The 26,220-nt window shown below is 39.0% G+C and overlaps 1 protein-coding gene across 2 annotated transcripts in view; it reads left to right on the top strand.

Annotated features, from left to right (window-relative positions):
* The first annotated feature begins 5,065 nt into the window (after positions 1-5,065).
* The window catches only part of fgfr1a (fibroblast growth factor receptor 1a), a 37,143-nt gene continuing 15,988 nt past the window's right edge, over positions 5,066-26,220 (top strand). The window contains exons 1-6 of one of the 2 annotated variants that reach the window (XM_079466848.1): positions 5,066-5,752; positions 11,884-12,042; positions 19,660-19,917; positions 20,025-20,108; positions 21,133-21,305; positions 24,785-24,908. In XM_079466848.1, coding sequence (XP_079322974.1) covers positions 11,955-12,042; positions 19,660-19,917; positions 20,025-20,108; positions 21,133-21,305; positions 24,785-24,908 — 727 coding nt within the window. In that variant the 5' untranslated portion in view covers positions 5,066-5,752; positions 11,884-11,954. The remainder of the gene's footprint in view (positions 5,753-11,883; positions 12,043-19,659; positions 19,918-20,024; positions 20,109-21,132; positions 21,306-24,784; positions 24,909-26,220) is intronic. The other variant, XM_079466847.1, reaches the window with a different exon arrangement.

Raw genomic sequence — 26,220 nt, 5'->3', positions numbered from 1 at the left:
CCACGGATGAGAGGGTTTCTGTCTTAACTGGTGCCTGCAGAATTTCCTTATGCTGAAAAAGGAGGGCGGAGGCATACGTGCTCGGAGGATGCGTGTCTTTGTGAAGCAAAGCAGAAGTCAACAGCCTGTGTTATAAAGGGAAATAGTTGTATAGGTGTTTAGTGCCAGGTGTTTGTTACTGAAAAGACAAAGACGTCTGTCTTATTTGTCCTATGCAAAAATTGCGACTGTCATTTGACCGAGATTGTATGAACGGGTAAGTGCTGTTGGTATTACATTACGTTTCCAGAATAATATGCTGGCCGCATATTCTGAGGTTCCAAGAAACACTCAATGATTAAACGTCGGAGCGGAGTTTATACATTATGACACAAAGCCTTCATTTTTATTGCCTCTTTATGGCGGCTTGTGACTTGCGTGCGTGTGTGTGCGGTCGCTCTTGAAAGATCCCTAGTTCCCAGCTGTCTGTTCACCTACATAGTTGTGTGCCCTTTTTTCCAAGCTCGATCCCCGTTCTGAACCAAGTTTCAAGTCATTATGGTCACCAAAGAATGTTTCAGAAGGTAGAAAATGCATTGTATTTATACTGGCTCTGGTTGGAGCGGGGGTGTGACAAGAGCCCTTGTGACAAGCCCACTAAACGTGTTATCTCTGTGTGGGGGGCTGGGGTTCGCCATTTCAATATTGGCCCAAGCACCATGAATTCTGGTAACGGCCCTGATCATTCGAGGCAAAGACATTTCTAGGTTGTACTGTATGGCTCGTGTTATCCACTTTGTCAAGTACTACCATTTGTTCTGTGGTGTCATAACTAAGCTCAATGGTGACTTGAGTCTCCCATGTGTTTCACATCAGGAGCACCGTGTGCACAGTGTTGATTCCCACGTAAAGCATTCCAAATCGACCACTCTTGAAGGTCATTTCAGCCTGGACGCTGCCTCTTAAGTCTATGAAGAAGACTAGAGATAGTATGCAGGTTACTAGATTCTGGAACAGAGATGTTATGCATTGACAGCTCCTTGTGTACAAGGCGCCAAGGCCATGGGTTCAATCTCAGGGGATTGCACATAGTCAGAAACGAACGTACAGTATTGTACAATGCAATGTAAGTCACTTCAGATAAAAGTGTCTGCCAATAGCATAAATGTAAATAAAACTCAGCAATCAGGAATATACTGCAAACTCAACATACTTTTATGATTCAGTTCACTTGCATTGCAACTTTAGATGTTGCTTGTATATTACACACGTGGACCTCACGTTCAGTGTGACTGGGATGATGAAGAACCAAACTGCATATGTGTTCCACATGCATCCATAGGGTCAAATACATGTCGGATGGTGAGGACGTTCCGGGGTTCTGAAGAATGTCTGTGGGCCTTTTGAAATGCTTCGTGCTGGGTGTAAGAATGATCTGCAGCTGGTCACACTATATGAATTGCCATAAATTAGTGTTGTTTGCTCAGGCAACTCATTTTTTTTATATCTAACACTATATATGCGCCTTGTTGAAAAAGCTATTATTTTTCTACATGATCCAACTTACCGAGAGGACAAAACCAGCAAAAAAACCTATAGATTTACATTGAGCAGGGGCCGCAAGCCAGCAACCCCACAAAATACTTGAATACTTGACAGACAGATGAAAAAAAAAGAAAGTAAACTAACCCTCTCTCTTATCAACAGGTAGTGGTCTGGCTTTTGTTGAAACTAGAAACTTTGTGTTAGCACCTATCGTGCTATTGCTCTTTTATGACATATCGCTGAATTATTGTATAAAAGCGTCTGCTAAATGACTTAATGTAAATGTAAAAGTATCTAGCGACTGCATTTCAACGCACAATTAACAGCATAGCATAGCATCCTTATATGGCAGTGCATCCAGAACACCCTTTGTGCCAGTGACTGTTCTACCTTCAAGCTATAGACTTTTAAAATATGTGGGGGAACGATTTAACTCGCCATTATGGCCGCTATGTGCTCTCAGTTGAGTTACAGTAGAACTTCCTCTGCCAAAATAAGTTTGTTACACATTTTTCTATAAGAGTATAAAAGTTACACGCACTAATAACCTAAAATGAATGAACTAACTTATAAAGAGTTTTCACTATATCATTTATCTAAACAAACGGTTGGGTTTGTCCATATCGAATCGAAGTTAAAACCACCCAGTATTTTAAGAGTGTTTATTTCATTTCTCGTATCTTTTCAGATTCAAACTGCTTTGAAGAAAGCTGTATTGTGTCACAGAAATTGAAATGACAGAATTTGCAACATACAGTAAAAATATAGCGCTGTATAAAGAAATCTGAAACGTGGTTTGGTCTTTTTGAAACTCATCCGAGAAGCAAGAGATTCTCCATTTGTGATGTCCAGGAAAAACAACTTTAATAATAAGGAAAAGAAATGTAATTTTGCACATTTTAGGGGCAGTTTCCCGGACGGGGTTGTCTTAAATCAGGAATCCGGACTAGGCCTTAGTTAAAACAGGATAATTCAAAACATACTTCACAAAAAAACATTACTGTAGTGCATCTTGACACTTAAACAATCACACTGATATATTTTAACACGTCAGTGCAAGTTGTTTTCGATCAAGACAACTCTAACATTTAAGTTAGTCTGGAACAAGGCTTAAACCATGTCTGGGACCCCGCCCTATGTCAACCGTTTCTATATTGAAAACACATAATGTTTATAGGTGTTATACAGCACCCACAGTTTGGCTCGCTCATTTTCAACACGCCAGACTGACACATCAAATTGAAGTAGTTTGCTAAATTTCACCGACTTTATTCAACTCTGTGATTAAAAGGTGTCAGTAATTTTCACGAGGGAAAGCTGCGAGGTGAGAATAGACAAGCTTTTGCTTTTAACTCGATTGTCTGCTGCTGTGATCAATAAAAGCTGTGAAGGTTCTTACAGATATTAACGATGACCCAAAAGAATTCCATCACTGTCTTAAGAAATCAACGTCTTGGTGAAAAACAAATCTTGGACTGTGAGGCAGCAGAACGCTCTTTGAGCTGTGAATAAAGAGTGCTCTGTTTTACTTCAGAGAAAGGATATAACTGACAGTCGAGATGATTTGCAGATTCAATTGAAGAAACGCCAGTGTCACTTACCAGGCAAATGCTGAGCGCTCGTGGTTATCAAAGATGAAGCTGCAATCTGCTCACTGACCATCAAAGTCACATATGGGGGTTTTTGAAATATATGACAGCTGTGACAAGACAATGAGCGCATATGGATTACAATACGAATATACTTTGTGCGCACCAAAGTTAAAAAGCAAATCATTTGAAACTGTGCACGTCTGCAATACTCGTGACATCGTTGGTGGGGATCATAGGCATAATTGCTTAGATGTTGTGAGTGGCTCCAGTCAAAAGATCCCAGATCAATCTTTACTGAACACTATTGAAGATATCTGTACTTGCTGTTCTGCTATTGTAGTTTTCGATGTTTGTGACCACATGTTCTCTCCGTGGATGTCTGCCTGCGCACTTCCCCCTCTTTTCCCTGCACTCTACCCCTCATTAGTCTCACCGAGGCCGGTTCACACCTCATTGGCACCTCCATTCATTGCTGTATTTGGTGATAAGCCCCCTTTAGTAGGTCAATGGGACCCTTTCAGATTCAGCTGCCTGCTTGCTTGCCTGAAGAATAAGAGGGGGTGCACTAACAGACAATTAGTTAAATTTATTCCATTGTTAAAGCTCCAGAGAGCATTTCCTTGTTTCAGAGAAGGTATGTTTTGGTCTCACCATCCTCTGGTCTCAAGTAAGCGAAGATGGGATAGCAAGAGCATGTGATGGTTAAATGGGCAATAGAGGTTTAGAGTCATTCCTCTGTCACTGGGAAAACAACAATGCTGTTAAGATAACTGATGTTTTAATAAAACATTGTGTCAAAAGGAAGGAAAACAGAAAAGAAACATTTAATCCCGGGGGGCTTTTGGAACACAAGGGGCTTATTACACATCGCAGAGGGGTCTGCTGTCACTCTCACGGACTTTGCTGTTGTTTGGAGAGCAAATTGGGTCAATAAAGGTTTTAGTGGAGAGAAAATCGTCACCTCGAGCCTTGCGGGGAAACCTCACAACTCCGAACACAAAGCGGACAAACAAACACTGCTCGAATCGAATTTCAAAAGAAACTTGCTTGTTTCTCAGAACGGTTTATTTCAAAGTTATCTTTAATATGATAAATGTGTCTTTATGCAGAACCTCTGGGGTCAACAAATGCGTGCTATAGTTCCCTTGAATGAATGGTAGGCGTATTAAATAGGAGATGCTATCTGAAGCTCGACCGAAGTGTTTCCCGCTGCTAAGATAGTAAACGTGCGGCTCTTAACTTTGCTGTTGTCCTCTTTACTAAGCAAACACAAGCCGTGTCAGGGGTGTGTGGACATTGTTGACACACACAAAAAGAATGAGCGGAACACCTTTATCTACAGATGACCTAATCACTCATCCTATATACCGAACAGCATCTAAAATAGTATTATTTTTATTTAGTCTATTGAATGGTGAAGTTCACTTAAAATTTGCCCCCATTCACTTTCCATAGTCATTTTTATTCCTATGGAAAGTAAATCGGGGCGAATTTTGAAGGGAATTGTTGTTATGATTTGAAATGCTTAGAATGCTATTGTAATATTTAATTGTTTTATAAACAATAAATTTAAATTAAAAAATACATTATAAAGTCTAAAAATGATATCTTATTCAGCAATATATTGGCCAGAGGAATTACAGAATTAAACAGTTCTTTTCTAAAAATGTGAGACAAATGTTAAATCAAAAAGATCTTTTTAGGAACTTTGGTAAGGAAACAACATTGCAATTGACTTCAACTGTATTGACACACAACCATGAGATATTTCCCATTTTTTGTGTTTTTTTGTCACAGGTTCGGAATGACGAATGTGAATACATGATGACAGAATGTGAATATTTGGCAAACCATCAACATAATATTTGCCACACTTTGCATTCAATATCTCACTGACACAATATGTATTAAAATGTGAATGAAATATTATTATGGCGACCAGAATCGTTCAGCGTCAAAGAAACTACAATCCCAGAGTGCACCGGGCGAGCTGTTTAGCATCACTGAGGTGTTACTGATGGAGGGGGGTCAGTCAGGTCTTTATGCTCAGTGATGTCAGGGTATGTGTGAGATCACATCCATGAGTTCGGAATCTCGCAGTATCCTCTGAAGTGCCGGGGAGAGGCAGACGATCTACAGACGAGCACATGAAAAAAAGTTCATTTTGAGAAACTAGTCCAACTTCACGAAGACCTGCTGCGCGAGCGAACGGCCGTTTCGTCTTAGTTTGTGACTTGGAACGGATTGTCGACCGAAGGAGCGCTCGGTGTAAAACTTTCCCCCTTCCATCTCTTCGCGTGGACGCAAACAAAAACCGCACGGCTGGGGTTTTGAGAAGAAGAATCAGCGAAACGGGTCCGAGGTGTGTTTGTAGGTCCTCCAAGTAAACCTTAAACGAAACTGTACCTGGGCGAAGTCTTCGCGCGATCTTCAGGAGTTGCACGCGCCTCCGTTGAGTATTTTCACTGGTTTCAAACGGCGGAGTCGGAAAACATCTGTTTAATGGAAACCAACAGAGACTAAAGTTATATCACGACGGAGCAGGAATGTGGAGTTTCGTCCTATGAGCATCTAGAAGTGTTTTTACGAACTTTACATTTACATTCAAAGAAAGGATTTTCTTTAGAAAGGACAAGGTGAGTAACGTCTGTGAATGGGACGTCTCCCGTTCTTACATTCACGTTATAAAGACGTTTACTTGCTGTATTTATTTATTGTAAATTGGTTATTAATATCGTTTTTTATCAACGCTAAAGGGGTTTAACCGTTTGCATTAAGTGGGTTAACTTGGACGTTTCCAGAAGTGGTGTTGTTTTTTCTTATTTGGTCCGAGTCGCTACCTAGCACAATGTTTATAACGTGTAATTATTCACATGTTTATTCTTCAGTCAGGAATCTCTCTGAACCACAAGAATACTCATTCTGTTGCTTCTTGAAATGATTTCAGAGTGTTTTTGTCGAGCAGTTTGTTTAAATGTGATCCCTTTAGATGAGACTGGTCTATAAAAATGACGAAAGACTGGAATATCAATAAATGTTACTTGAGCTGCGCGTTCCTGTACTGACCTGCGCGTTCTCGCGAATCTTTTACAAACAGGCAGTAAGCGCGAGGGAAACGTACAGGTTGCTATGGCTTAAACTCAGTTTATACTCGCGCCGAAGCGAGCCGCGTAGCCTGACACGCACCTCTCCGAAAACGCAACGACGTCAACTCAAAGCCCAATTTTTACTTCGGACCTACGCCGTAGGGTTTCATTTACACTTCTGCGTCGTTGTCCATGTCGACAGGCAGCGACCGCTAGGCGTAGGTGCCCGCGCGCGTGTTGCTTGTGTAACCAAGACAAGAGCCGAAGAAGAAGCAGCTCGTTTGATAAGCACTAGCAGCGATAGAGTCAAGTAAACAGTCACTTTTGTCGCAGCTTGAGATGTTAAACACAGAAGAACAAATCATTTATTCATTCGGAAATGCGTTTGATTAAACATAATGGTATTACAGATTTTTAATCTGAAGGAGGGGTTCAAACACGTTTCCGAAGTAAACGTACACAAAAGTACACTAGCCCTCTTCTCTCAACAGGTAGTGGTCTAGCCTTTGTTGAAACTTGTAACTTTGTATTAGCACCTATCGTGCTATTGCTCTTTTATGACATATCGCTTATTGCTGATCGAACTCTTTTTAAGTCGCTTTGGTTAAAAGCGTCTGATAAATGACTAAATGTAAATGATTTGTTCTTCTGTATTTAACATCTCAAGCTGCAACAAAATTGACTGTTTGCTTCTGACGCGCTGCTTCTTCTTCGGCTCTTGTCTTGGTTACACAGGCAACACATGCATGGACAGAACGCCTAGTGGTCATTGGCTGTCGACGCGAACAACGATGCAGAAGTATAAATTAAAACCGACACATAGGTCCAAGACACAAGTATAAACTGAGCTTTAGCTACTTTGTCGAAAGTCTCCTGTAGATTCTTATTCGTGGCTTCTGGAGAAAACCGATTTAACATTTGAAACATTCTTGAGATATTGGGTAACTTTATAAAGGTTTTTTGAACCTATAAGAATTTGTTTGCCCTTGCCTTGGCTTTCAAGTTAAATTACAGTTGTCCTTACCTAATTTTCCCCATGCCTGGTGTTTGTCATATTCTCTTTGCCAGAGTGCCTCTTTCCAATATTCTCTGTCAAAGGCGTGTTTGTTCTTGCATTTGTTTATCTTAAAAGGGAAAACAACATAACTAGACTAGTTTAAGCTTGGAAGGCCCCTGTGGCTGAGGGCTAATTCATAAAAAAAACATCATCAAAATGATGAGTGACACATTACATCCTGGATGCATTTCGGGTGCTTTAAAAGACTGTCCAGCTGGAAGACGTTATTTCAGTACTTATTTTGGCAGCAAATTAATATAATTTTTACAGAAATGAATACAGAACTGTTTCCAGCACAACCGTAGCAGCTTCCAGAGCTTTTGTTCTGTTACTGATGTTTTTCTGCACCCATCACACACAGTCACTTTCTTTCCCTCCTCATCACTCATTAGGCAATGATCCAATGCATCCACGAGGAAAACGTCTTTATTATATATTTTACATTATTCGAATATTTTGATAATGTCAAAAGCACTAGCGAGAACAGACAACAGTAGACATTTTTAGAAATGTTCTGAAAAAGAGAGCTTGAGTCTGACGGGAGGGTTTGGTGGATGTCTTTCCAGCACAACGCGCTGCCTTTGCTAACGTTTGTTTATCGATATAATGCAGGACCAAACCAGACAGACATAAAGAATAAAATGAGACAGAGAACATCATCACCGGATTTATTATATGCAGTTCAGTAGTTCAAATCAGCAAGTACCTGACTCAGGTTGCTGTCCCGTAAACAGTACAAACCTTAAATTAAAACCAAAACAGCAGCTGTGGGGTGTTTTATAGCTAAACTAAACTTTAAACAGGCAGTAATAATGTATTAAGCTTGTTTACAATGCGTGAAAAAGGCTTAATGTATACTTTACATCAACGTTACGTACGATAACACAAACTTCATCCTGTTCAGCTACCAGAAACTCTTCCTGATGTTGAGTGCCCATTGTCATTTGATGTAAAGACATTCGCGGACAGTTTGCACCTTTTCACTTGCGATAGGGGCGTTGAAGGGGGAGCAGATCCGTGTCCGAATGGAGAGACGCAGGCTAGCAAAAGACCCAGACATTTTGTTAGACAGCACTGAAATGTGAGAATTTATGCAATTAGATATGAATCTTTTTTTGAAATTTGTGACGAAGCCTGAACATAAATGTTTTACCATATCATGGTTAATTTAAAAAATGTTTTTGCATTCTAGAGATTTCACTAAATTCGCAATACTCATCTCATGATACCATTTTTTTATTCAAGATTTATTTTTACAAAATGAGTTGAGACGAATTAGAAATGATCAACTGCATTTTTATGATTTCTCAAATGCTGCACGTTTCTTAAAAATATGTTTTGAGTCAAATAAGAAAACTGCAATTTTAAAACATAAACATTTTTGTGGACAAATGTAAACACATTTGATACTATTCCACAGAATTTCCCCAAATTTGAGTGCATGAAAAATCTGCAGATTCCGTATGTACTCGTTTATGAGGAAAAACAACAAACTTTATGTGAGCAAAACCCATGAGGGAAGATGTACATACAACAGGATAACTAAAAGTAGTTTCAAGTCATGTAATGTGGCTCTTAAAAAACGTTTTGGCGCCTGTTTTTTTTCTCCATAGTAGCCTATGGCTCCTTAATTGATTTTGTTTTGTCTGGAGCCCTGGTGCATCCCGAAGTAATATTTTTGTCTACATAAAAATACTGTAGTATACTTTATTCAGAGGGAATAGGCTATTCAATGTTTAGGTTCTCAAAGAACCTATTAAAGCACTAAGACATGGGAACGGTATAGCTAACATTCACAATTGAATATTTATCGCAAGTCATATCGTCATCGCAATATTAAACAATGTTTTCGCACATCACAGCTTTTCCTCATATCGTGCAGCCCTAATTGCTACTACTATCCACTATATGTGCCTTTTCTTTATTTTAAATGTAAAATCACCTGTTCTGTTTCAATATACCCAAGTGTGTTCAAAGTTTAATATACAGGTTTGTGGCTCTTCATTTCATTTTTGAATTCACCATTGTAATGTGTTATTTACTGATCTTTTTTAGAAATATCCATAGGATTTGTATTAAATCTATAATCATTGCATCAAATCAGAAATCAGAATCGATACCCTGCACTACTAAGAACTTATGCTTAGTGATATTGTGTCACGTGGCAGTTTTTAATGTATCTGTCGGTTTACAGCCCCTCGAGTTTCTGTCAGTGGAGTTATTTTCAGGCATTCAAATACTGAAGAACTGTAACGGACCTTGTAAAAATACAGCTGTGTAGTCCGTCATTACTTAAATAATAGAGAGGAAATCATTATAGCGGCTGTCTGACCAGCATTTGTACGTTTACCCGCTCTGAACAGGTCTGTGGTTCAGTGAAGGTTTACTTTCACAGTATTTCTGTAGACACTGAAAGTTGACTTAGACACTTTAATGAAGTTGTATTAATGAAAGTCAATATGCTTTTTATACTCTCTAACAGTTCTAGTCAAAGTGAAATACGGGTGTATTTGGGTTTACTGGCTTGATGTACTCCATAAGCGGTTTGACCCTCTGTGGCTTAGAGACGCAACCTTTTGGGCTTTCGCAGTGGTGTAGTGGTGAATATTTGACAGTGAAATCGTCTGTTCCAGTGTTTGCTGTGGGTGTTTTTCCGGTGGAAGTATGCTGTTGAAAGTTTGGAGTGAAGAGGAATTCTTTGCCTTCTAATTTACTGAGCTGACAGGGTTGTGCAGGAACGGCAAACTATCGCCCAGTGGTTTCAAAAGGAAAGTTGCTATTACCCAAATGTCTGAGAGTTGCAACAATAAACTTTTGCCTTCGTCTAACTTTTTTGAGCAAACAACAGCGCTGTGCCGCGTAGGCGTGCATAACACCAAGTGACGTAAATCTGACACAGAACTGAAATTAGAACAACTTTTTCCCAAGCCAATAACTTTGTTATTCGTTCACTTTCGGCTTTACACCTCTGTAGACTGCTCGCATTCACACACCGCAACACTACACACTGCATGAAATGTAATTTTTAAGTTACTCTTAAGAAATTTTAGATTTAAAAGATAAGGAGGCTACAGGAAAGATGTTTGTTGGTAAAGTTCACCAGCCTGTGGTCCTAATGGCCTCCCCATGGAGTTGCAGTTTAGGGACGCATGGTTTGGCGGGTTGACGGACTGTAGCTCTGGCTCCAGCTCCCACCAAAGCTGAAATGAGTGAGGTCAGGCGTCCCGTCTCCGACACAAACCAATGCCGCTCCTCTGGAATGTTACGCTCCAGTAGTAGGCAGCGGTAATGAGCTGGGCCTGCTCTACACTATAGCGGCGTTCCCCTTCAAAGATCAGACAGAGGGAAAAAACATGGCAGGGTCCATTAATTAGGGTACTAACTTTACTTTCCACTTGAATGGATCTATTTCTCTTCATTCTGCCTCTCCCTCTCGTCTGTTAACCTTGCCTTTTTCTCTCTTAAAAAGTCCAGAATATAGAAGTTTTTTAAGCCAAAACCGATCAATCTGTTGCATCGGTCATAAGAAATTCTTGTGTTTCGCTGTGATAATACTTTTTGTTATTCATTTTTTTACTAAGTTTCTAAAATAATTTGAAGAGTGTGTTCTTTCATTAAGAAGATAAATGCATTAGTGCGATTTAGAATTTGTGTGCTGTATTGGGCCATCAGTTCGATGGTCATCACATTACATCACTGTCTGGCACATAAACACTAACATAAAAAAATAAACGCATGACGGAGACTAACAGAGAGCTTAAAAACTTCCTCTCTTTAGACCAATTCACTCGTTTTGGAGTATGCGCTGAAATGTGGAAATGATGTTTGAAGGAGGAGTTCCGATAGCTATTAAGACAAATGGTGTGTCGGGGTCACGCTGGGGTCTAAACCAGCACAGAGTTGAAAGATATCTGTGAACGTTTGGACTTTTTTTCGTACGTTTGTTTGTGTTTCTGTGTCTCTGTGTATTTAACCATGTGTTTGGGAGAGCAAACTGATGGAGTGACCCAGACACAAAGTCATTCCACTATGAAAAATTAGGTTCTTCAAGGGCCTGCTGTATACATTTATTTTATTCATCATTGCATTTTGTAACTTAAGTCAAGAAGTTCAGCTTCAAATTGTTCCAAGTCATTCAACTGATTTCCACTCAGAAAGACACCAAGTTTTTCTGTTAGTTGTAGTAAATAAACTGTAGTGAGAATCCTTGAATTCTTAAAGGACGTGCTGTTCCACCATTAGCCTTATACAGCAACATTTTTGAACCATGTAGCTTCATGGTTATGTTGGAAGTAGGAGGCAGAGGAGTTTTATCAGACTATTTCAAAGAAGCTCTGATCTGTGTTTCTTAAGCATTACAGGGCTTTTTCTGAGTGTCCTATGTATTTACAAAAATCATTATCTGGAATGCTTTTCCGATGTGGTTAAATGGAAATATCTTATAAAACTTTCTTTGATTTTACAAATGGTGATGTAATCATATGGTGATACTTGATATTGGACAAAAATATAGCCTACTAATAGCGGCATCGGGAAATCCGTTTTATGTTGTGTAATGTTTCATAACTAATTGAAATATGCATTGTTTTCTCATGTCTTGTTGTTTTGTCTGTCCTGCATACAGTACCGATGTCCTAGTTGGGTTTATGGAGTGCTGGGCTGGGTGGAGACTCCAGATGTAGAGGATCCTTTGTAATGATGATGATGAAGATGAAGACTATGCTGCTGCTGATCTCAGTTCTCCTAACTCAGGCCAGACCTGCCACCCCAGATGACACCCCTGGTAAGTCTTTTCTGTAGCACTTTTGTTGTAGCATCTTTCAGCTAAAAATGCACAAATATTTAGCTTATTCGCATACTTTAGGTCATATTATTTCTCTAATGTGTCAAACAGCCATAAGAGAAATGTAGGAGGAAAATTATTCTCTGTGGTAAGCCGAAGTTGACACCGTCCATATCCACCGCTGTATGTAAAAACCCAAGTACTTGCATAGATGGAGAGTAAAGGCGAGAAACGGAAGGAAAACACGGCAGCTGAAATGAAACCCTGAAATATTCGTCTTCTTGGCAGCATTCCAGCCGAGCGAGTGCCGGTGTCTCTCACAGGCCCAAACGTGCTTCAGTAGCTTAGTCCTCTTCAGATTTGAGAAATAAAGTGAGCTGGGGAGACAAAGACTTGCGCTACAGTTTCAACCATTATGACATGAGTGTTCTTTTCTTCATTGACCAACTGTGAAGTCTTTAAATAAACCAAGTTGGTTTGAATTTACCCTAGAGCTGGAGGTGTGAAATAGCTGCCGTCTGTAGCCTCCAGCTAAGCAAAAATACCTCTGTTCTCTCTCTCTTCCTTTTGTAATGAGAAGGTATTTGTTATCAAGGGAAGAGTTGACTACCGGAGATGCTATAAATGACTGCTTTTAAAAGACGAGACAGAAAGTACTCCGCCCTGTGGTGCTAGTCCACAGTGGAGATCATGTTTCTGGGAAAATGCAACAAGTTTTCTGGTGGATGTTGGTAGGTTGGTAAAGCATAAATACTCTTGATGAAAACTTTGCCCAGGAAGTTGGTGAAACGTAGGAGCGAATGCAATATGAAGTACAATATGTAAGTCAGAACAGTGTAGCGAAAGATTAAGGACCAGACTTGGGTCGTAATAATGGGACTAAATTAAAACGTTTCACATCTTTATCGCCTCTTGGTTGTAACAATGCAGGGCTGATCTTGGATTTCAATTTGGGATCTATCGCCCCATAATTTGTCATAATATAGAGTCAATACCCCAAGACTTCTAACTATTTTGGTTTAAATGTTCCCTGTTAAAACAAATTCCTTAAAAAATTGGAATTTTCCGTCAGATGGATTGACAGAAAGTAACCTTAAAATTATATTTTTTTCTTGAAAGTTATAGGATATAAGGATATATAAGAAATAGTTTTCCCGTAAATTTGCAGTACTTTTCTGCAAAATTTAAGTTATTTATTTTTACAGTGTTGGTTTTTCACTACTTGAGAACGCTATCCTGAAGTTTTTTGATAAGACTGTAACCTAGACAGGAAGACCAGCCCTGAATGTGATGGATTAGCTTTTAGCCACTTCATTCTTGACAGCCAAATGGCCAGACGTGCCGAGACCATCTACGTGTTTCCTCTGTCTTTTTTCCTCCTGTCAGGACAGAGCTCATCTCTATCTGTCCCCCTGGGCCTCCTGTGGTGTAAATGATAGTTTCAGCTGTGGATGAGTGACTGAAACTTCAGTATTTGGTTACACTTGTTTTTTGCCCCAGGTGGGAATACAGCCTGTGCAAACAACAGGACTTCCTGAAGTAGTGTGTATATATTGGATCACCAAAAATGGAGCAGTGGTCGTCAACATTTTTCTGGTGTTTACTTTTCAGGTAGGAGAGGGACGAGAATGTACTTTTGCAATTGAATATTAAAGTAAAAGTCGGGAATTCTGCATTACTGTGTCATTCGGTGGAAGTTCAGCAGGGGTTCGTGTAGACCATGATAGAACCTCAGTAGCCTGGCGGCTACCAGTCAAACCATTGCTATTCTTTTACATGACACGACGTCACGAGTGTTCGAGGGTGAGAAACGTTTCTGTTAAGAAAAGTCTTTGGACACTATAATTCATATGCAGTGTAATCGTTAATAATCCAACGTTTGTGTCTGATCAAAATTTATTTATTAATAAATGTTCATGAGTTAAGTTTTGAGTTAATGTTCTAAAAGACACAGTATTTCAGTTTTTGATACACTCCCCAGCACTCCAACTTGCTTCGGAAAGTTTTTTATATGTCTGGATCCCAGTTTCGTTACAAGGATCCTTTTGCTTTTATTGGTAAAATCTCCTGGAAAAGCACGCCCACAGCAAGGCGAAATAAATTTTCAGAAAGAAAGAAAGAAAGAAACCCACGCCGCCAACCAATTTATATATTAAATCAAATATTGGATAGCAAAAATCTCCTTAGAAGAACATGTTGTCTTATTATATTTTTATCTTAACATGTGCCTCTCTTAAAATGTCAAATGGATCCAATTCATGTTCAAGAAAATCTATTGTAAGGCAGAAAAAAAAAACTAGTTTTGCATTTTAAAGTATTATGCAATAGACAAAAATTGGTGCATCCCTAGTTTTAAGCGAGTTTAGTTGGCTCTAGCGCATATAGTCTTTAATAAGATCACATCGTATTGAACATCCATATGACTGCATGTGACAGCACATAGTAGCTATTCTTATTATACTATTATTTTAAAGATTACATTTGATGATATAATGTTTTGTATTCCGTATGTAACAAGAAATTGTTCGATTAAAAAAAACAATTATTGGTGAATCCTCTTCAGACCACCTGTTGAAGATGAATGTTTTAGAGGAAGATAACGTCCCTATTATTTAGTTTCGGTAGATAATTATGCTAGATAATTGATTTTTAATGCAAGTTTGTTTGTTTCTTCTTTCTGCCACAAGCAGACATGCAAAATCTTTTATAAATAGTTGGTGTATGAATATAATATCCTTCTTTTAGGTTATAGAGGGTAATTTTCCTACACTTTTCTCTGGCTAATATTTGTATGTTTCCCTTTGGTCACTTCCGGTCAACAGGAGTTAAATATGCAAACAAGTCAGTTTAGTACTAGGTTAAGTCATAACACTACACATGTGCTCGGGTGTTAAAGTCAATGTTATTCATCTCGCGTATGTGCGAAAGGCAGAGAGAGAAGTCCACATTACATGTCTATTCTAGACAAACATTACCATATGCGGGTCACGACACAGGTCATGTACACAGACACAGAATCTTACCTTTATAAAATAGACGGACAGATGAAGTGATAGTGTACATGGAGCTAGATCAAACACAGTACAATAGATAGGCAAACAGTTTAGATAATGCATTGAAATCGGAAATTGAATTAGCCAGTCACACCGATATACAGTTTACACAGAAGTGCAACGTCCTTTGGTGTGTATATAAACGTGTAGTTTCTTCCACTACATTATTCTCTTTCTCACTAACAGTCACGCTCACTCTGTAAATGGAGATGAAGAAATGCTTTGAGGAAACAATGGCTGCGATTCACACTGATCTCATTCTTGTCCTCTTGCAGACCATGTGCATGTTTACATGGGCACATTCATGTGTAGGCAAGCAATGATTATGTTTGTACAACCGTGGCCATTGTGAACACATGCCATTAGCATCCAAGTCCTGACGTGAGCTGTATTTCACATCGCTAGCATATGACAGAGGAGGTCAAAAGAGAATTGTTTACTTATTTCGCTGATTTATTATATTCTTGTCCAGTGTTAAAGTGAGACAACACTTTAAGTAATCGCATAAAGTAATCGTGTTATAAAATAATGAAGTATTAGTCACAGTCATCAGATTTGTTGACAAAATGAGATTTTTGATCGTAATGCACTTTTTTTGGGTGGATAATTTGTGGCAGTGTGCCCGTATAAGAATAATTTACAGGTGTCTAGTATGTAGGGATGAACCGATATATCGGCCATCGGTTGATAAAAGCATTTTTTCATGCTATTGGCCGATAGTTTAAAACCAGCCGAAGATCAGGGCTGATATATCCTGTCAATCAAAAGAGGACAGGAAAATGCAATAAATTACTGGTCTGTGTGTATAAAATGTTAAGATGCATCACAAGTTTGATGTTTAATATTAATAACTCTCAGAAAGGTAAGAAACATTCATTTAATCTTCACAATTGGCAGATGTCACTCTGAATAAACCATATCATGAAGACATTTACTATCCATGCATTTCTACATAAAAGATAAAGATAGTTAAATAACTATTGCTAAATTACGTGGGATTTTTGGTTGGCTTGTGCTCTTTATTTCTCTCCTCTTCAGCAAGAGGAAATCCCTGTGGTCATTCTTCTCTGTATTGCTTCCTCTTGTGTCCACTCTCTCTCCAAAAGGCCGCTTTTCCCCTCCTGAGCACCGCCTGGGCCTTACTCACCTCTCATTTTGTCAATTGCAAAAAATGGAAAATTCCCTTCCATGACTTAGTCTATTTAACTTGATTTGCAGAGACATCAATCATCTTTTCCTATTAGCATGAAGCAGGAAAAATGAATACGATGACTGTTCCAGCTGGGTTGCTTTTCCAAAAATACTGACTGTAATCCAACTTAATCTGGTTATGGAATCTGGAGGATTAACAGGTTTGGGATTCCTGGAGAAGCAAACGGCTCATCTTTTTACAGTTTTTGTACTTTATATTTATATAAACGGATGGTTCACCCAAAAAATGAAAATTCTGTCATTGTTTACTCACCCTCAGGTTGTTCCAAATCTGTAGAAATATCTTAATTTTGCTGAACATGAAAGAAAAATATTTGGAAGAATGTCAGAATCCAAACAGATCTCATCCCCATTTACTGCCACAGTAAGGAAAACAAATACTATGCGAGTGAATGTTTGGCTACTGACATTCCTCCAAATTTCTTCCTTTGCGTTTAGAAGAACAAAGAAATTCATATGTTTGGAACAATCTAAGGGTGAATTAATGATGACGACATTTTTGGGTATCAAATTCTTGAACTATCAAATTGATACTTTGATGAATTTATATTTTGTTTAACAGCACTTTTTATATAAATTGTAAGCCTTATGCCCAAATGTGTTTTCTACTGTCTTTTTAGCCATTGTTGTCAGGTAACGCTGTAGTTTGCATGGCAACATCTGGACTGGATGGCTCACACGCCGGAGCTTGTCTTCAGCTTGCGTTGCGTTATGCATCGTTTCGTTCTTTGAAGTGACTTATGGCTTGGTCGCATGCCAGTACTTAATATCCTGGTAGGAAAACATGTCGATTAATGACCATAAATCATCAGGCAGCTGTATAGTTTCCTCCCAGTGCGATTATTGTGGAATATTCTCGCTTGATACCTCACAGTAAACAACCTCTCTAGTGACAGCCGCGAAAAGTTTTTGGGATCCGTTTTGCTCGATGCTAGGTGCCAAGACGAAATTGTCACAAATGTATGATCTTTTGTGTGTCTGGGATATGTCTGAATTGCTCGCCAGTTGTGATGACCTCTGTACTGCTCATACAGGCAAAAACTCAAGTCGGACCGTGATGATTTCGGGGTCGAAAGTTAGTACCTGCATGGGCTCTCGGTTTACACGGACCAGAGATACAGATACAGATGTAGATGTTAGTCCCCTGTTCAACTTCCCTGAACTGGTTTAAGGTTTTAGGTCTCTCAGGCTGATGTTTTATTCTGGCTGTACACAAAGGGGTTGTGTTGCTTTCATGGGATCCTATTTTTTTTATGATAATGACCTTAAAGACAAAAGAGATGGAGTAAAGAGGTAATAAAACTGAGCAATGAAGTCTTTGGGGCTAAATAAGACTAAACTAGCTCATCAAACCTTTTCCTGCAATGTTTCGGTAGGGTAAGTTGATCTCTCTCTGGGCCCTGTTCCTGTGTGGATTAAGAGCCTGTTAGACACATGCGAAGCAGGAAATACCTTGACTAGACCCTATTGTGGTCGCCATGGAGACCAAAACCAAAAACCTGCTGCTACAGGCCCCTAGTTTGCCTTTATTGGTGGAGTTAGCGGTGGTGACAGGGTGGAGTTACAACAGTAAAACTAGTCGTGGGGAAACTTGTGCTATGTTTTTGTTCTGCTCAAGCCGTTTCCTTCCTACTTTTAAAGACAAAACAATCACGGTTGACCCTGTTTGCATGACAAGAAAGAATAGAATTATGTTTAAAAATAAAATTATCTTGTTTTTGTAGTCAAAATGTATGGCTGGTGTAAGGTCATTTAGGTGGGTTAAAAGAATATCAACCAATGATATAATATTGGTTCTCATGCAACCATGTTAGGAAAGAACGATGCTTTCTAGGGCTAGACGATATATAAACATTATCGAAATATTGCACATGTGCATATTGTTATGTTGGCAATAACACTTATATTTCAAAAACATCTAAAGTTAAAATGTAAGCATCTACATGGAAGATGATCAGAAATCAGAAAGAATGTAAAACGCATTAGTTCGTAACATTAACACTTAAAAACATGAATATAACGCTTTGTTAAGGAAGTTATTGCATGTTGCACTTTTCTTCAATATCATGAAGCCCTACTGTTTTATATAAATTTAGTACATGAACATTTACATTACAAATTTACATTTAATGGCATGACCCTGAATAAACACAATTTAGGCTTCATCGACAACATATGTGGCTCCTGTCACTTACCACACAGAATACTCGCTTCATAGATTTTCCTTGTAAGTTTGTCCATTACATTTTACATTTCGTCATTTAGCAGAAAACAACGACATGCCACAGATGTCAATACAGTTGAATTTGTATTAAAACTGGAGAATTCTCTCTGACTTACTTTGCCAGCACATGAAGCACGATTTGGTGCCATTTGCAGTGTCACGTTTATTCATGGGTCATCAAAGTGACTCGCAAGGATGTGGGTCAAGCATTGTTTCTTAATCCACTATACATACTGAAACAATAGTGTAAATGTCAGTCTCCGCTAGCGGCACCATTTCATGGAAATGTAACCTTTTTTAACAACAATTCAGCCGGGATGCACTGTTTACAGGAAACCATTTGGTAACATTTAAATCCCTCAGTGCATACAGATATAGTATTGCTAAACGAAAATAAACCCAATTACCATCTGAATTTCAAGCAGTTACCATTTGCTTTGTAAATGCAAAAATCTCTCCTCAGTTTACTGTTAGAAAGGCGCCACAATTAACATATGGAGTCAGTGTGTGCTCTTTGACAACTTCAGCCTATTCTTTTGAGGAGGACCCCCAACAGGGATGATCCCACAGTACGTTTGTGTCCTTACTAGAATCAGGCCCCTTAAGGATTTACAACGACGGGTACAGATGGGTGACAAAATGTTGATGGAGAATGAATCAGCATAATTATATTAAGCCTCCCCATCCTCAGATCTCAGCCCCCCTGCATATAATGGTCACTAGCAGCAACGGCCAGTCTCAGGTGGTCTTTTCTGAGGCAATGCCCCCAACCTCGCATCCCATAATCAAATTTGAGCTCCCTCTCAGAATTGGCCTGACAATTGGCCCTTGACTAATTCAGAAATACGTTTGATATGCCTTGTTTCTTTGAGAGGTGTTTTTGTAAAATATCTGGAGGATGCCGAATTCTAATAACACTGGATGTGCATCCGTTTCAATCCACCATAATTGGTCGTCATAAATTTATAAAAACACATACAGCAAAATACAATTTTGTTAATGAAGGAAAATCTAAATGTAATTTGACTAGTTCAGTTTTCGACCGATACAGACCACTGAACTCGCGGGTCGTTTCTAATAAACTTGGCTGATTATAAATAAATGGGGTTCTTTTTTTGTGTTTTCTAGCTGTCGCCCTGGTGGAGCCCACGCCGTTCACTCTCTATCTGGGGGACAAACTGGAGCTGAGCTGCAAAGGTAAAGAAGAGGCACAGGAAGTGACCTGGACTAAGGACCTCATTCAATTGGTTGACGGAGACCACACACGCCTGAGAAACGATCTGCTAGAGATCGAAACTGTGGAGCCAGCCGATTCCGGTCTGTATGCTTGCTTTGCTCAGGGACTCAATAGCAACCACACAGACTACTTCAACGTCAACGTTACAGGTGAGAAACTGCTTGAATAAAATGTTTGAATGTAAAATTTGTGTTGTTCAGTTTTATTGCTTTGTTTGATCAAAACCTTACAAAACAAAACGTTGTTCTTCGGACAGATGGATTGGCTTCCTCAGAAGATGATGATGAAGAGGAATCTTCCTCCGAGGAGACAAAGCTATCAAGTAGCCAGAAACTGCTTCGTGAGTCTCTCTCCACTTTAAGCAAAACACTCTGCTTTCTGAACTCGGAGATCCGATACCTAAAAAATGTCAATAACAGAATTAGTACCGTATGAAAGTGCTTGTCTTTTGAAATGGAGTTAAAACAGGAAATACTGCACATATTTGTCTTATAAACCACAGCCGTGTCCAGTGAAATTTGCCAAGCTTGTCTATTAGACTAAAAGTATTGGTTTATTTTGATGGATTAGTCTTTGTCTGACTTCTCAGACTCACACAAACATTGCACCCTTTGATCTGTGTTGTCTGCTGCTGCTGTTGATTTGCATTTATGATGTTAAATGAATAACTCGCCCAACAAGGAAAATTATGACGCAATTCATTTCCAAACCTATGTTACTTAGCTCTATAACATTACACAAAGACGTTAAGCAGAATCTTATAGACGTTTTATCGGATGCACGAGCCTTACCCCCAGTTAACTTCCGGTTAAGGTTTGGCTTGGTTTATTTATATTTTATTTAATGTTGATATTAATGCGCATTATTATTTAACTACACGATAATTGTATTAAATAAACGATTTGTTGAACTTTATTGTATGTTCATTTTATTAAATAAACAATTAGTTGAATGGGTCCTGTATAGTCGCATTTAAACTAACCGTACGGTACATTGACATCTAGCGGTTGAGCTTGGTACCGCAGATTAAATTCCAAATATTGCAGGGAAAAGTTTAGCCAAGTAACGGTTCCTTTCGGTTTCTTTTTAGTGTTATCAGAAATAATCTACGAGCACAGTGTGGTTTGTGAATGTGAACTGGAAGTTAAGTTGAGGTCACATTGCGCCGTAACATTAATGCTATCAAAGTTTATGTTCTTGAGATGAAACCGTCTATACGATGGCATTACAACTGTAGATTAAAGCATAGTTTCCACAGCCTATTAAGATTTTAGGAAGGAGAAAATGTGCGCACCAAATTACATGTGTTTCATACCTGAATATTATTAGAATTTATGTCTTATGCACTCCTTCTTGTTTCACAGCGATGGCTCCAGTCTGGGCTCAACCTGATAAGATGGAGAAGAAGCTCCATGCCGTTCCCGCCAGCAAAACCGTCAAGTTTCGTTGCCAGGCCAACGGTAACCCTACCCCGACTCTCAAGTGGCTCAAGAACGGCAAAGAATTCAAGAGAGACCAGCGAATAGGGGGATTCAAGGTGAGAGCACCTGGACACTCAACGAAGGGTTTAAACGTGGACACTTTAGGTGCGAAGACAAGCATGGTAACATCAGCATTTCTAGAGTTGGGGTTTCGTTCAGCAGCATTTGCGGCACACTCTTGAATGACACCTCAAATCATCAATGTTCTTAAATAGATGCTTTTACATGAACAAGCATGTGTGGTTTATGAATAAAAGTACATTTTTTTGGCTGCTCGCTCTTAATGTAAGCATGTGAAACATTTGTAGTGGCCCCCTACTCTCGGTTGGAGGTTAGAAGGGCAGAGATCCTCCTCAACAGATCGGTCTTCCAGACACCTCACTATAGCATGACAGGAACTGAATAGCCATGCCTGGAAGGCAGACACTAGATCTGTGGCTTTCTCTAGGAAGCAGGTCTTCTTTGCTTGACTGTCCTCGTCTTGCGCAACTTGTTCTCTTCCAAGACACGAGAATAAAGTCCCTCAGATTTGTGCTTTTCACTCTTTAAAACATGAATCTTTATCTTTGGATATCAGCAAACCCAAAATAAAAACTCTTAAACATTTTTTTGAAGGAACACATTGCTGTTTGTTTTGTTACTATGTTAGACTTTTGCTTATTTACTTGTTACCATGCAGTTTTAGATTTTGCTCGGAATAATTTTTGTATGTTAAGTTAAACTCCTCAATCAGACTTATGGGCAAGTTTTGATTGCTTCATGATGTGGTCATCTAATAGGGAACCTTGTTTTTTAAAAACTTTGTAGCATCCTGCTTAAGGTTATGTCCACAATGATCCAAATGACGCGATGTTTTTTCATTGAAGAGTCTTCCTATCCGCATTATTTAAATGGAAAAAAATCACCAATTTATTAGTTATTATTTAATTTTTTTATTTGAACACTGTTCAAATTCTTTAAAGAATTAAAATATGCCTGGTGGCGGTAAATGCCATGAATTCTTTAGATTCAGTGAATTCGTTCAGGAATGCAGTAAATGACTCTTCGTGAATGAGCCACTGATCAATTGATTCGCTCAAGAAACGTACTCATTTAGAAACGAAACCACGCTGTGTGTTCCTCAGAAACGAAAATTAAGAAACAGACAATGAGTGCGTTTACATGCACAAAATAAACTGATATCTATCAAAAATCTGCTTAAACAGAAACCTGTTTTCACGTGTTTAAATGCATAGTAGTAAACCGGCTACGCAGAAAACCGCGTTTACACGGAAGTTTGAAACTTGACGGGTTTCTCACGTGTAGTGACGTCATCGTCAATAGTCTGTTTAGTAATTAAAATGCAGCAGGAAAACGGTCAGAGGCTTTATTCTTGTCCGCAGTACCTGCATTTGCAACAATAGTTCTTCATTTTGACATTTCTACATCCACTGCATGATTCGAGAGCTTTTTTCCGTTTGTTTACTATTACGTCTGTTTGGGACTTTTACTACTGCGGCTTCAGACATGCGCACATAAACAAAACTTAGAGAAAACTGGTAAAGGTGTTTACAGAGTAGTGGGCAAAAAACTACCTCTACCGATCCGTTTTTGCTTAAGCCATTTATGACCTTTCCCCGATAAGAGAAAACTGTTTACATGACCTTACATATATCAGCTTATTAAGCATAATCGGCGCAAGACTATGCATGTAAACGCACTCTCTGTTAATGTATCTTCAAATTAATTTCTTATTTAATGAACTGTTGTATAAAACTAATAGCACTGCTATGATATTGCACTTTGGTGATTGCATAATTAAATAAATACGAGACAAACGCTCATTCAAGGTAATTTGCGCACACATATCTTAAATTTTTTGGTTCTTTCTGACAGTATTCTTTATTATATCACTCAGTAAGTTGTTACCAGCATCGTGTTTGTCATTAGGCAACTGTGTACTACTTATGTCTTGGGCGGTGCGTTACTTTTTTTTGCGTTAATTTTCCATAATGCTTGAATTACAATTAACACGATATTGGAAAATAAACGCGATAAAAATGTTAAATGCACAGCCCTATATCCTTTACATCTCCTCCCTTTACATGGTATTAGGGGGTGATATTTTCTGAAGTTCTCTGCTTGTATCGTGGCATTGTGTCTGTGTTTCTCATCAAGGTGTACTCCAGCTGGGAGGCATTAGTTCTCTTCCTCTCCTCACCGCATACACACTTTACCATCTGGTGTGTGTTTGAGACCACTGCAATGCATGCACACGCACGCTCACCATTACATGTGCATTTTGACTTGGTTTTATACAAACGTACAAGTACACGAAGCAAAATGCTTTTCCGCTCAACATCGTGTCAATACAACAAGAGTGGATCCGTCCAGTGTGTCTCTGAGCTACAGAAGTGTGAAGGGGTTTCCGGTGAGGGGCCCTGTAGATTTTTGGACTATCCCCGACCCCCCCCCGGCCCTGTTTAAGTTCTCTTTGTTTTACAAGAGTCCAGCCCAATTGTTCATTTACATTAAGTGTATGTGAAAAGGAAGCCAGGCAGACGTAGTTTAGCAGATCACATCTGGGGTTCTGTAACCTGAAAAGCCATAATAATTGGCCAACCAAAAGCTCTTTGTACGTATTTCATAAAGCCTCTTAAAGCCCAGCTAATGTTTTACATAAAGAGCTGTACGTCTTTTTTATCTGGTGTTTTATGGAAAAGGATATTGGCCTTTTGTGGAGAATGTCTATAGTATTCTGCTACATTAAACTTTGTGAATGTTTGATGGTTGTCACTTTACAGACATGCTGGTTTGAAATTAAGCCTGTTTTAGTGGACATGGAGTGGCTCGTTTCCCACTCTTCATGGAACATGATGTTCTCCAGAGCTCTGATCTTGTGCCTGACTGGATGTTAAACTGACCTGATGCAGATTTGTTGCCAACATACTCTGTTAAACTTCCTCAGCCTTTCATCGAAATGATCTTAAAAAGTTGAATGGGCTGCTAATGCATTTAGCAGTACTAGCGCTTTAAACTGGGTTGGAGAAATGGTTTGTCTTTGTGTACGTGTATGCAGATACTTTTACTATGTACTGTATATACATATAGAGATCTGTTTCACAACACATGGATGCAATTTTTTGAAATGTTTCTTAATAATTTGTATATCAAAGTGAGTGCGTTGAGAGGAACCATCAACCGTAAGGCGTCGTAAATATGGTGTTGTGTTAAATCACCCTCAAAGCACAGATGCGTTTTTAAAATATTAAATAGACAAGGTGCAGGGGATGTATCTATCCCTTAAGCGATTTTAAACGTCCAGATATGTGTGCGTTGGCTTGGATTTGTGGCGAGTGGGGCCAACAAAGGTCCACTGTTGTTCAGCCTGCTGGTTGAGGTTTGGGGGAAGGGTCACCACCAATAACAAATTAAAGTGATCAATTGTTCACCTTCATGTCGTGTAAAACCTGCAGATGACTCTTTTTACAGGTTAAGTCATTCCTACACAGTTCTTAACTGATCAATGTATGTCTTCCTCTCTTTGGCTACACAGGTCCGAGAGCACATGTGGACCATCATAATGGAGTCTGTGGTGCCGTCAGACAAAGGCAACTACACCTGTTTGGTAGAGAACAAATATGGCAGCATCAATCACACCTACCAGCTGGACGTCGTCGGTCAGTCACATTTCTTCTCTTATTTTCTTGTTCTTGTTTTAAAGTTTAAGGGTGAACAAAAGTTTTATTTCAACATTTTATGGTCATGGGCGGTTTCACTTTCCATCTCTCCATCCCCACCAGTGTATTTTTGTTGATTTATCGCTAAGCCTTTGATTAAATCGATTTTTGTGTTTAGCTAGCACAGACCGTAGCAAATGATCCCCAAGGGAGGTTCATAGAAGCCCTTCAGTGTTTGCTCGAGTCCATCAGATGCAAATGGCTGTTGTTTACCATGTAGCTAATGTTTTGGTGCGGGACCACTAATGGCTATCATTACTTAAATGCAGTGAACTGAGGTAATTGGTGCCGTTACACCTCGTGCAGGAGCGCTTGTGTGCACGTGCTTGTCAAGGACACACGGGTCTACCCTAGTCTGTTAATGGTGTGCGTTAAATGATCCATTGAAAAGATAAAGTGTTTAGTTGATGCCGTGATGAGTTAGAGATGCGGTTAGTGACTCCGGATGAGATCAGAGTATCTGGAATAAATTGGTTCAGAAAGCTGATTGGTGGACAGACACTTGATTGATGGCTTCATTAAGTGGCCAATAAATCAGAGCCACACCCTGGTGTAGATGGAAAGCCAACATGACATCATTTGCACAAACAAACAAGCATATGTCATGTGATGTGCTGGTATTTTGGTCAGAACAAAATAGACATTTTTATTTCTCTTTCACTTCCCGGCAAAGAGAGAAAGGTTTTGAATATCGTCACTGCGAACTGTAATGCAACGGATAAACATTAGGTGAATAAATCATATATTGGCTCAGTTACGATCTTAAAGACAATTATTTTTACCGTTTTACGTCTCTAATGCACAGCTTGCGTATCGTCACTGTCCTTTTAAAACCTTTTATGTCCAAATTTTCTGGTTTTCAGGAAATGGATAAAAACTACTTTTTAAATGTTTACATACTATGTCGTCAAAGTTGACACTTTTTAATCATTTTTATTGGTGGGATATTTGCAAGACCCGTGACAAACATGAAGGTTGACTCCATATTTAGTGATTTTATGAATCACTATAATTAGAGACAAGATTTCAGAAAGATAACAGGGATATATTCATAGTGCTATTGGTGCGGTCTGTAATATTTAGAAAGTTTAACTAACAGAAATTCAATATAATATATATATTGTGTGTATAGGTGTATAAAGATCTTTTATAATGGACCCTTATGTTTTTTTTATTATCTTAGAATGAGCTATTCTATCTATATTCAACGTGTTGTTTCTACAGTAGCCCTAAATAGACAAACTGCTCAACA

Source organism: Barbatula barbatula, assembly GCF_947034865.1.
Source record: "Barbatula barbatula genome assembly, chromosome: 11".
NCBI lineage: Eukaryota > Metazoa > Chordata > Actinopteri > Cypriniformes > Nemacheilidae > Barbatula > Barbatula barbatula.
The sequence above is the reverse complement of the archived record's forward strand: the minus strand, read 5'-3'. Positions and strand labels throughout refer to the sequence as shown.